The sequence below is a fragment of the Pipistrellus hanaki genome (assembly GCF_964339955.1).
Source record: "Pipistrellus hanaki genome assembly, chromosome: 1".
NCBI classification, from domain to species: domain Eukaryota; kingdom Metazoa; phylum Chordata; class Mammalia; order Chiroptera; family Vespertilionidae; genus Pipistrellus; species Pipistrellus hanaki.
The window spans coordinates 168584497-168597314 of NC_140503.1; the positions used below are offsets into that span (position 1 = coordinate 168584497).

The 12818-nt window shown below is 36.8% G+C and overlaps 1 protein-coding gene across 7 annotated transcripts in view; it reads left to right on the forward strand.

Moving 5' to 3' along the window:
* The window catches only part of ANKRD17 (ankyrin repeat domain 17), a 156415-nt gene that overhangs the window by 73230 nt on the left and 70367 nt on the right, over positions 1-12818 (forward strand). For all 7 annotated transcript variants that reach the window (XM_084890475.1, XM_084890476.1, XM_084890479.1 and 4 more), the window contains exons 6-10: positions 761-994; positions 3838-3932; positions 7003-7240; positions 8865-9056; positions 9434-9543. In XM_084890475.1, coding sequence (XP_084746601.1) covers positions 761-994; positions 3838-3932; positions 7003-7240; positions 8865-9056; positions 9434-9543 — 869 coding nt within the window. The remainder of the gene's footprint in view (positions 1-760; positions 995-3837; positions 3933-7002; positions 7241-8864; positions 9057-9433; positions 9544-12818) is intronic.

The following is a 12818-nucleotide window of genomic DNA, read 5'->3' on the forward strand; positions in this document are numbered from 1 at the left end:
TTTTTAAATTTGGACATAGATGAAATTGTATAAAAGTTCTGAAATCATATGAAAATATATTTCATGCATTTTTTTTCCATGTAAGATTTTCAAAACTTAAATACTAAATAATTTTTAAGATATGCAGATTCTGGTTTGAAGGGATTTTAGAAATTCTTATTTTACCCAGAAAGTTTTTGTTTTGTTTTGTTTTATCCCCCCTCCTCCCATAATATGGGAGAAAGAATGTTTTTTAAATTACTTGAACTTTCATCAATTAACTGATGAAATTGTAGAGAAAAGAAATATGTATGATTAAAATAATGGTATGAGGTGTGTCTATAGATGATGAATAATGATGAATAATTACAATAGCAGAAAATAAAGCTTGTGAAACATTTCTCTGATTAAAGTTAGGATGGACATAACCTATTTCTCATCTGAAAAGTTAGTTTCAGAATTGCTCAGTTTTTTTATAACTCTACAATCATGGTAGAGTGTATCTGATTTTCCACATGTATTTGACCCTGAATTTAAATCCAAAGAGTAGAAAGTTGATTTCAGTAAGATAAAGTGCTGTAAGGAACAGAGTTATATACAAGTATATTATCTAAATTTACACTGAGTGGCCAGATTATTATGCATTCAGAGATCATAATAATCTGGCTACTCAGTGTATAAAGACTATAGTCTCCCATTTCAGTTTTTTTTTTTATGCTTAATTAGATTCTGTTTTTAGTATTTTATGTTAATGTCTTTTTGTTTTTCTTCACTAAAATAGGCAACACAGCACTTACATATGCTTGTGCTGGAGGCTATGTAGATGTTGTAAAGGTGCTCTTGGAATCCGGTGCTAGTATTGAGGACCACAATGAAAATGGTCACACTCCTCTTATGGAAGCTGGAAGTGCTGGACATGTGGAAGTAGCCAGATTGCTGCTAGAAAATGGGGCTGGCATTAATACGCATTCCAATGAATTTAAAGAGAGTGCCCTTACATTAGCTTGTTATAAAGGTACAGTATATTTTAAAAATTTTTTTTTTAAGTTTCAAATGTAAAGTTTTTTTAAATTAAAAAGTAAAATTAAAACGTAATGGAGTATAGCATGTAATTAATTGGTGTTTAAAGTCTTTTGAAGTAAAAGTCTAATAAGTAAACTTTTAAAAAATATAGACTTAGTATTGTCAATAAAGAATGACTATTCCAGTTATTTTATCAGAAAGTTATTTAACTTTAATATGCACTTTTAAATAGTGTTGCATGTTAGAATATTTTCCCTGGTTCAAACAAAAGAATTCTACTGAAACCAGAAATATTCAGTCTGAGTTTAAAAGAAAACATAATAAAAGCCAGAATGACCTAACAACAAGGTACTTAAGGTATTTCTTTTGATACCAAGAAGAAAAGAGAAAAATTGAAGAAAAGGAGGAGATATGAGAAGAAGAATAAAAAGTGGTATGAAGGGAGTTTGAATTAAAAAGAACAATTTTAGTGGGGCAGGTAGGGACCACGGAAGGAAAAAAAAAAATTAGAGTATCATTTAGTAAAGTCAGAAGTAGGAGCTGGTTGAGATTGAGAATGGCTCACCATATATAGCTGTTACAAAGGAGATACATAATATTTTAAGTGATGTAAACCAACTGAAAAATATTGATATTACAGAAAAATACTCTTGGGATAGCAACACAATTGTTTGAAAAAATGCTTTAGTCTTCAGCTAGCAAATGCTCTACATTCTGCATTCTAAAAAGACAGCCCACGGAATCAGATGTTTTTCATACTTCACCTTTATGTCAGATAAATGCCTATAAATTAAGGAACTTTAAAAAAGCAAATTACCTGAAATTGGAGTCTGCATAGCCATTCAATTCATTGCTCCATATAGCTATGCCATGTTTATTTCATAAAATAAGTGATGAATTATTGACTTTGAGGCATCAAGAAAAAGCTCTTGCAAGGTGAAAAAGTTTAAGGAATGCTTCCAGTGGCTGAATCTTCACTTACCCAAGCATTCGAGTGAACACCTCCTTAAATTTTGTACTTGGGACTTTGTTGCCTCACCCTACTCCTGGCCCTGGTGTTTTGTTTTTCTATTTCAGAGTGCCCAAGATTGTATGAATTCTTCTGGAAAATTTTTCTTTGAAATATGGTTAAGATAATGCTTAGATACATAAATGACTAAAATAGAAGTTAAATATGAAAATATAGTCTATCTAAAGTGTTTTTGATTATCTGATGGTAACAAATTTTCAGATACAGGGTAATTAGGAAGCACAGCTGAGATCCATTAGTTCTGTTAGGAATTAGGCAGAGGCCATTCTTCTGGGAGGAGAAAATTTAAGCAGGCTGGTTGGTGGCTCGCTGCCTTTTTCCCAAATACTTTTTGAACCTGGTTGCATTTTACAACTAAGTCCCAGGTAGCCAGAAGAACATTGAAATCGGCTGTATATAACGACTCTTTCCTCTCTCCTTTGCTTGTAGCCCCACCCTGCTTTCCAAAAGGGGTACCTGTAGTTGCGGCTTACAGGTTTTAAATAGAAGCTGGATGTAGAGGGTTCATGATCCAAGAACCCTCTTTCTTTCCTCTATTTCTGGTGAGGTCTCTTAGGCCACAGATTGACAGTGAGGAGATGGAGATGGGATAGAACTCAGGCTGAGGCTGAATATTGATGTGTATATTTGGGAAGGGAGAATGACAGAGAAAAGATAGTAAAAACAAGATGTGGCAGATACTGCACTTACCAACGTTAGTTTTGTTTAAATTGTTTATCTGTGGTTCTATCATCCACTGCTCTCTAGTTCGAGTTGATTGAAAATTGACTGAAGCTCATTCCAAATAATTTTAGTGGGAAATTATTAATTTTTCTATTATATCTGAAGTCATTTCTAAAATTTGTCTTTATAACTACTTATATGTTGTCTTTATCTGAACTGAAGCATATGATTTATTTGAGACTACATAAATATGTGCACATGTGTGGGTACAGTATGTTAAATCTAAATAAATGAAGAGCACTCACTGGCCAGTTTGCCTTAGTGGATAGAGCTTTGGCCTGGGGACTGAAGGGTCCCAGGTTCTATTACTGTCAAGGGCACATAACTCAGTTGCAGGCTTGATCCACCCAGGATGGGTGCAGGAGGCAACCGGTCGATGTGTCTCTCATATAGATGTTTTTCTCTCTGCCTTCTACTCTCTCTAACCCTCCCTTCTCTCTCTCTCTCTCTCTCTCAAAAAAAAAAAAAAAAAAAAAAAAAATGAGGAAAAATATCCTAGGGTGAGGATTAACAAAAATAATAAATGAATGAATAAATATTCAATAATGTATGCACTTCTCAATGTATATGCAGGTTGTTCCTATAAAGTTTTAGTTATTTAAGTTTAAAACACATTTCCTCATAAAAATAACTTCAAGGATTATAATCACCCTAGGCTGCTAGTTCATGATAGTTAATTTATTCCACACCATAAATAAAATAACTATAGCTGGGAATGGGGGGATGAGGACAATTATGTGATACCATAATCAATAAAGAAATTTTTTTAAAAAAATTAAAAAAATAAAATAAAATAACTATAGCATGCTCTTAAAGGGGGTGTTGGATTTTAATGGCATCTTTGACCGTTTGCTTCAAGGATGCTAGTAGCAATAGTTGTAGGGCAATGGGGGAAGGAGTAGAACACCAAAGATCATTGGTATAAATTGTATTCAGCTGTTGAGGATAATTTGTAGCTAACTTGAGTATTATTCGTAAAAATGTATTGCTACAATTTAAATAAAACTTATTAAAATATTATAATTTGTCATACATTTTTTGGAATAAGATTTTTAAGTTATCTTAATACACTTTTGGTCTAGGACACCTAGAGATGGTGCGATTTCTTTTGGAAGCAGGCGCAGATCAAGAGCATAAAACAGATGAAATGCACACTGCTCTAATGGAGGCTTGCATGGTAAGATTGGTGAAATACATGAAATATATTTATATATATGTTATATAAATAATATATACTGTACATTGAGTGTCTTTTCCTTGGGCTCAAAAATTCTGTTAATTATAGACTTATTATGGAACAGAACCTCAGCTGTCTTGAATTATCAGTAGTTTTCAGAGCCAGGTATACAACATTGACTTCTATTAAAAGTGCTTTCTGAAGCTTCACAGCATTACAAAAAGTGACTTTTTTTTTTTTTTTTAGTTATTGCATTTATTTATTTATCTTTTATTTTGCTTTTAAATCTTTATTGATGAAAGTTTTATATATGTCCCTCCGCGCCCCCCCATTGATCCCTTCTAGCCCACCCTCACCCTAAGCCTTCACCACACTATTGTCTGTGTCCATGGTTATGCATATATGCATACAAGTTAAAAGTGACTTTTAAGAAGATTGATCAAAGATATTAAAGAGGAGAATATAATTCAGAGTATACACATATTACTAAGCATAACGTGTTCATGAAACCAGTAATTTTATTTATTAGAAATTTGAAATTAGACTAATATTTGTGTTACATTTTCCCCTCTCTGTTATGGTTTTTCTGGGACCTGAGTTCCTTTTGTAAGAACTGTTTTAGTGGGGATGGGTAATAATAGTACTCTTAAACTTCTATATCTCAGTCTATGATTTGTGGCACAGAAATAGATCAAAGTGACAGATTGGTGAGAAAAAAATGCCCAAGATAGATAAAGGCTTCAAATTAATTTGAAGTTTCTGTTCTCAACTTCCCTTCAGAGAATGATTATTAAAAGGTTGTTAACTTTTAATTACTAATTTAAAAATATTAGGTAGCCATTTAAGACTTGAGTTATCTTTGTGTGTGTTTTTGCTGTTGTAGTTTTTATTGCCATGCCAGTGTTTGCTTTAGTGAATTATTCTTTTAAACAACAAAAGTTTTCTCCAAAGCTTTTGAAAAACTTTATAACTGTGGTTTTGAACTCTATATCCAGTCTTTTGTTCTCCTCCATCTCTTTCGTTTGAGATCTGTTTCCTTGTCTCTGCATTTTTGCTGCTTCCCAGAGTTGGTAGGATCACTTTGTGTGTTTGGTGTCCTATATGGCCTAATGGGTCAGCCTCCCCAATTACCTGAGGTAGACACTCTTGGTGCTCCCCTTTGTGTATTGCGTATTGCATGTACAGCCTTGTTGTAGTTAAGTCTTGATTGTTGTTGGTATCACTGGGAGGAATTGACCTCCAGGCCTATTGGATGTGAGTATCAGCTGTGTCTACTCCGGGATACCTTCTGTATTGGAGACAGTCTTATAGGATCAGACTTGCAAAATTGCAAAAGCCTCTGTGCTCAGTTTGGATCGGGCAGACTCTCAGGGCTGAGCTGACAGTCTTGGCTTCCCGTCAGCCCTGCTCTTGTGCACGTGCCTCAGACCTCTGCCTTCTGCGGCTCCCCTGAGTGTCCACCTGACTGTCTATAGATTCCCTGTGCAAGAGCGTGGGTGCCCCAGAGGCTCTCCTGGAATTGGGTTGGGTCTCTGTAGTCTGGAGCTTCTGACTCCTCCTGCTATGGAGAGGCAGCAGCAACTTCCGCGGTCAGACCTCTCTGCGCACACTCACTCCCGCGCTACTAGACCCTGCCCGCTGCGGCTCCCGCTCCCCCGTCTCCCAGTCTCTGAATCTCCAGGTGCCTTTCTCTACAGTCCAGATTCCACCTGTGTGAGCCTGGGCCCGGGGCTGGGGTTCAGTGCAGTCTGGGGCTTCCTTTCCCCTTCCGCCAGCCAGGCACTCGGCCGCCCTTCCTCTCTGTGCACCAGCGTCTCCCTACCTCAGCACTTTGCAGCTCCCCTGATCTATGAGCCTTTCTCTTTCTTTCTGGCTGTAGATTTCTCACTCTGCCAGCTTTCCTGTGGTTTTGGATTATGTCTGTTCTGTCTTTTAGTTGTTTTGAAATAGTTGTGCGAGGCGGCAGCTTAGGTGCTTACCTAGGCTGCCATCTTGGTTTCTCTTCTCCAAAGCTTATGAGTTCCTTATTTTCTATGATGAGAAATAATACCTTTCTCTGGGGTGTTATGAAGATTAAATAAGATAATATGTGTAAAAAATCAATAATATCCTCATGATAAGGAATTTTAAACATGTGCCACTCCCACTAGAGAAACAACCCAAAATAGATTAAGAAATTAAAATGGACTGTTCTATTGATCTAACCAGTAGGCACTGGAAGTGTTATAAGTAGGTGAAAGATATTAGCAGGGGTCAAGCAATGTAGGACTTGACTATGGAGGGAGAAAATTCTGAGCTGGAGGAACACCAAAGTAACCTTAGTAATAAGACATTAAAGTGGTATCATATGGCAAACACAGAGGCAAAAATGAGTATGACGTTAAAAAAAAAAAAGATGAAATGCCTCAGGTAATACACAGAAGGTAAAAGTATATCAAAGGAAACAAAAATAATGGAAAGAGGAACCTTGGAGTTGCTAATAGTTAGGAAACCTATGGTAAAGGGGATAGAAGATAATCAGAGAGCACTTCTTTTTTTTCTTCTTCTTAATTTTTTTTTGGCATTTGAATGTTGAACAACAAAGGAAGTACCAAATGCATATTGTGTTTCCTTTCCCCTAACACATGCACAATTCTCCCACTCCTAACAGTATTGCATTTTTCTTTACCTAAAGATTGCTTGTTCTTAAGGTTTCTACAAAAAAATCAAACTTTCGCTTTCTATTCTTTATCCTTTTAGCATTCAAGTTTATACCATGCAGTGTTGATGTTATCTTATAGTAGACTCTTGTTTCATATGCTTACTGGTTTTTTCCCCCTAATGGTTAATAAACTTTGGTTGAATGCATCATTTTCCTGCATATTTTATATCCTCAATTTCTGTTTTCAACTCTATATTGAAGAAATATAGATAGGTCTTAATAATACTTGCTTACTCAACTGTTAAGTATATATTAATTTTTATTTGAATGGAGATCGGTAAGTTTCATTTGTATAATAAAGAGAAATGTTCATATTTTTAAAGTTTCTTTAATGGTACTGATTTAATTTTTTAATTGCATTGTAATTAGGATGGCCATGTTGAAGTTGCTAGGTTACTTCTTGACAGTGGTGCCCAAGTGAACATGCCTGCAGATTCATTTGAGTCACCATTGACATTGGCTGCATGTGGTGGGCATGTGGAACTTGCGGCCTTACTTATTGAAAGAGGAGCTAGCTTGGAAGAGGTCAATGATGAAGGTTATACACCATTGATGGAAGCAGCTCGTGAAGGACATGAAGAAATGGTGGCATTACTGCTAGGCCAAGGTAACCATTCCAGTTAAGACCCTAAAGCATAAATGTGTAAAATGTAAATTATAATTTTATAAAATTAAATTCAGTATTTCATCTTTCTAATCGATTTGAAATGAGGATTGTCACAAAAACAAATGATAAAATATTTGCTTTGAAAATGGCTTTTATACTATGCTCAACAAAATCAAATAGATTTTTTAAATATACACTTTCAGACTCATCAGGTGCTGTGTTTTTAAAAACAGAGAACTGGTTCTGGTCATTGTGGCTCATTTGTTTGGAGCAGTGTCCTATACACCAAAAGGTCTCAGGTTCACTTCCTGGTCAGGGCACATACCCAGTTTGCAGGTTCAATCCCTCTATAGGAGACAGCTAATCAGTATTTCTCCTACACATGGATGTTTCTCTCCTTCTCTAAAATCAATAAAAACATGTCCTCAGGTGATTAAAAAAAATAAAAAAATCAAAACCCACAATAGAGAAGTGGAGGTGGGGGTCCACTAATGAAAGAAAATTTCAAGCTTAATGTAAGAAAATTTCTCTTGGGGTAGGATATCTGTTAATATTTCATATATCTATTGTTTCATGAAACAGTATGAGAAATCCTGTCATAAAAATTAACTTGATAAAAATGCTAGAATGTGCATATACAAAGGTGTCGAAGAGCCCAATACACATGGAGTTCTCTTCGGAAAAATAAAAGTTACTTTATTGTATTAAGATACCTTAAGTTTAGACTCTAATGTTATGAATCGTAATGTAAATATTTGTGTTTTCCGATGGTCTTAGGCGCCCAGCTAGCGGTTCTCAACCTGTGGGCCGCACAGATATTTACATTACGATTCATTAACAGTAGCAAAATTACAGTTATGAAGTAGCAACGAAAATAATTTTATGGTTGGGGGTTACCATAACGAGGAACTGTAATACAGTTAAAGGGTTGCGGCATTAAAAAGTTGAGAACCACTGGTTTAGAGTAATCTCCCATCTCTATCCATACTTTTAGTCTAATTTTTATATTCATTTTAATAGTAAAGTTTTTGTTTGGACAAATTTAAGAGGAATGGCACATTATATTAAAATCTTTTTATTGAGAGGTAATATTGACTAGAAATTTAAAAATATGGTTTGAGCAGACTTTTTAGGTTTGAATCACAACTCCATTGCTGTCAATTTTGTTATTTAACCTGTATCTTAATTTTGTCATCTTCAGAGTTTTTTTGAGGGGGGGAAATATATATATATATATCATATAGTTCCTGTTAAGTGTTAGCTGTAGTGATGTGGTTATAGTGATAATGTTAATGATAATGTTGCGACTTTGGACAAGTTAATTAACCTCAGTTTTCTTAGGTGTAAAATGGAGCTAATAATATGTATAATGCTTTCAATATTGCACCTGATTTGTACCTTCTGGCTGAATAAAGCTTGCTTCAGCTATGTACAACAAATATCCACCAACAAATATCCACTAGTGGATATGGTTTTTGATAGTTTATTTTTAACTGCTTCTCAGAGTAAGGGAGAGGCACTTTATTATTTAGTAAAGTAACGTATATTTACTTCACTTCTGAAGTATAGTTCATTAGGAAATATGTTTTGCTTATCTCTATAATAAGTTAATGACTTTCTTTAGGAGCAAATATCAATGCACAGACAGAAGAAACTCAAGAAACTGCCTTGACTCTGGCTTGCTGTGGAGGCTTTCTGGAAGTGGCAGATTTTCTAATTAAGGCAGGAGCTGATATAGAACTAGGGTGTTCTACCCCCTTAATGGAAGCTGCTCAAGAGGGTCATTTGGAGTTGGTTAAATACTTATTAGCAGCAGGTAGGCATTTTTGCATTTGGGAGGAGTTTTTTACGTGATTTATTTAAGTAAAAATGTTATAATGCAAATAATTTTTATGATCTTATGGTACACTAATATGTGTGTGAAAAATGATGTGATAATTTTTGTGAGTATTCTGAATAAATATTACCTTACTGCTGTTTAAGGTATCTGCAACTTAAATTTCAAGCAGTGATTTTTTTTTTTTTTTCGTTTTGCTTGTAAAGATGCTGACAATATTCTCTGTTTTCTAGAAATGAATAAAGATACTTTGTCTAATTAGAGGCAATATGGCTTATCCAGAAGAAATTTCTGTGTCCTCATTTATATCTTGTGATTGTTTTATTAAGTCTGTGCAATGTATAATACTGTTACAGGAGCTAATGTGCATGCAACAACAGCAACAGGGGATACAGCACTAACCTATGCCTGTGAAAATGGTCATACTGATGTAGCAGATGTGTTGCTTCAGGCAGGAGCAGATCTGGTAAGCTATGTTACATTTTAAATCCTAATATTTAAAACTAATACAAAAAATTAATTTAAAATTTTATGGAGAATATAGACAAAAGGTATTTCTTTACTTCTGATTTTATGTTAGCTTTTTTACCATAATTATCTCATTTAGATACGTTTTTTTCTTTCTACACCGTTTGGTGTCTATTAGTATTTTCCTTGTTAGCAGGACTATATGATCTACTACCCCTCATTTCCCACACACACAAAAAAGGGAAAACCATGTGTTCGATATATTAGTACAAAATTATGTTCTCTTAGATATTTAGCTATTTCTAGAAGCGTTTCTGATTTGGTTTTAAAAAGCAAATATGGTTTAGAGGTAATTCACTGAACTTAGGAAAATTAATTGTTCTTACACTACTCAAAGCATAATTAAATAAAAGAAACTTAAAAGATGTATATCTAATAAACAATATTTTTTCTCAAATAATTTTTAATTATTAAGAAGGATGAAAGCCATAGCGGGTTTGGCTCAGCGGATAGAGCACTAGCATGTGTCACTGAACCGCCCCAGGTTCGATTCCAGTCAAGGGCACATGCCTGGGATACACTCGATTCACAGTAGGGCACATACAGGAGGTAGCCTATCAATGTTTCTTTCTCATTGATGTTTCTATCTCTCCCTTTTCCTTCCTCTCTGAAATCAATAAATTATATATATTTGTTTTTTTAAGAAGGATTAAATATTGAGTTCATAATTAAGATCATAAAGAGATGTAATAGGGAAATTACAGAGAGTAAACAAGGTCGGAAGAGCTAAAGATGTCATCTGAGATTATATTTGGGGCTGGGTAAATTAAGAAAGATATGGCAATGTGACAAAAGAGACATTCTAGTTGGAAGAAATAGTATAGGATGGGTATAGCTTTGGAGGTAGAGAAGCGTAAAGCAGATGTGCATGGTGAAAGTAACTAGTCTTCAATTTAGCCTATGAGAGGCTAGAAGTGATGCATGAAAAGGTGGTTTTGGTTTCAATTAAAATGAATGCTCTCATATGTTCTTGGGATTGATATTAACAAATAAATGAGTTTCCCTGAAGAATTTCTTAGTTCATCACAAATTCTCGTACAGGCTGAAATGGGTTCCTCCATAATTAGTTTTGCAAACCTTGATTTAACTTCTCCTTGAAAGGAGGGAGTTAAATTAGATTATTATTGTTTTCTCTTTCAGCTCTGCATGTGTTGGTAGAACTCTTAGAACACTTGTAACACATATATTTAAATTAGTAGTGTGTATTTTACTTTCTTATTAGACTTTGAGCTTCTTCAGTTAGGAACTATATTTTTAATATTTAACACAGGGCTGTGAAACATGCAGCAGTGTAATATTGCTTAGTCCATTGCAATTGGAATAACCTAAAATATGGCTTAAGAGAAAACCCAAAAGTTGTTCAACAGATGTGAGTCTTAAAAATCCTATATAATAAAAAGGTAATAGGCAAATAAACTGAATGGTGAAACACCCTATCACCATGATGTACACTGACCACCAGGGGGCAGATGTTCAACACAGTAGCTGCCTCCTAGTGGTCAGTGCACTCCCACAGGGGGAGTGCCACTCAGCCAGAAGCTGGGCTCAACGGTTGGCAAGCGCAGCTGCAGTCTCCTGCCTCCTTGACAGTTCTAAGGACCCCTCGGGGGATGTCTGACTGCCATCAGGAGCAGGCCCAAACTGGCAATCGGACATCCCCTGAGGGGTACCAGACTGCAAAAGGATGCAGGCCGGAATGAGGGATTCCCCCTCCCCTCCCCCCAGTGCACGAATGTTGTGCACTGGGCCTCTAGTACATATATAATATACTTTATATTGTCATCATTGGTATTTCTCACCCTCTCCCTTCCTCTCTCTGAGGGACCAGGTCGGCAGGATTTTTAAAATCGTATTTAAAAATTAAAAAAAATACGTTATCAAAGGTATTTTTCTCAAACTTGTATATTCTAAGATCTGAAAACATTTCCTGTAGCAGTCTCAATTACACAGCAATCACAAGGATGCAATAGAGTCTCCATTCTTTTGAAATCTAGAAATCTCTAGTAATATCTTACAATCAACTAGAGTCCCAGTACATGAAATTCGTACACTGGGATTGGGCCTAAACGGGCAGTTGGATATACCTCTCACAATCCAGGATTGTTAGCTCCCAACTGCTCACCTGCCTGCTTGATTGCCCCTAACTGCTTCTGCCTGCCAGCCTGATCACCCCCTAACCACTCTCCTTCACCCTGATCGATGCCTAACTGCCCTCCCCTGCCGACCTGGTCCCGTCCCGTCCCCCCAACTGCCCTCCCTTGCAGGCCTGGTCACCCTTAACTGTCCTTCCCTGTAGGCCTGGTTGTGCACAATTGTCCTCCCCTGCTTTGCTAGGTCCCCCTAATTGCCCTCCTTTGCCCCTAACTGCCCTCCCTTGCCAGCCTACTCCTCTGCAAATGCTCTCCCCTATGTCACCCTTAACTGCCCTCCCCTGCCAGCCTGGTCTCTTCCAACTGCCCTCCCCTGCAGGCCTGATCCCCCCAACTGGCCTCCCCTATAGCCCTTGTTCCCCCCATCTACCCTCCCCTGCTAGCCTGGTCCTTCCCCAACTACCCTCCCCTGCTGGCCTGGTGTCTCCCCCCACAAAAAAACACAAAACTGTCTTCCACTAAAGGGCTGGTTGCCCCAGATGCCCTCCTCTGTCAGCCTGGTTACCCCTAACTGCCCTCCCTTGCAGGACTGGTCCCTGCTAACTGCCCTCCCCTGCCAGCCATCTTGTGGCAGCCATCTTGTGGCAGCCATCTTGTGGCAGCCATCTTGTGGCAGCCATCTTGTGGCAGCCATCTTGTGGCAGCCATCTTGTGGCAGCCATCTTGTGGCAGCCATCTTGTGGCAGCCATCTTGTGGCAGCCATCTTGTGTCCACATGGGGGTGGCCATCTTGTATCTTAGAGTGACGATCAATTTGCATATTACCGGTTTATTATATAGGAAAGATGATTTTAGAGTTAAGTTCTCTAGCCTTTTGTTTTTGTATAAGGTAAAGTAGAGATAATGGAAAACCAGAGAGAGATGTACTTAACAGAAGTTCATACAGATAGGATAAAAACTTATGAAACAAAAATCACTTGGAGTGGATGAGATTAATGCTAATAATGATCGTTTCTAGAGAGCTATGCTAGAGTGCCATTCACTGTTCAGGTTTCACAATTCTTTTTGTGGAGAAAGAAGGAAAAATTACCCAGATGGATTTAAACGAGGACATCACAATCAC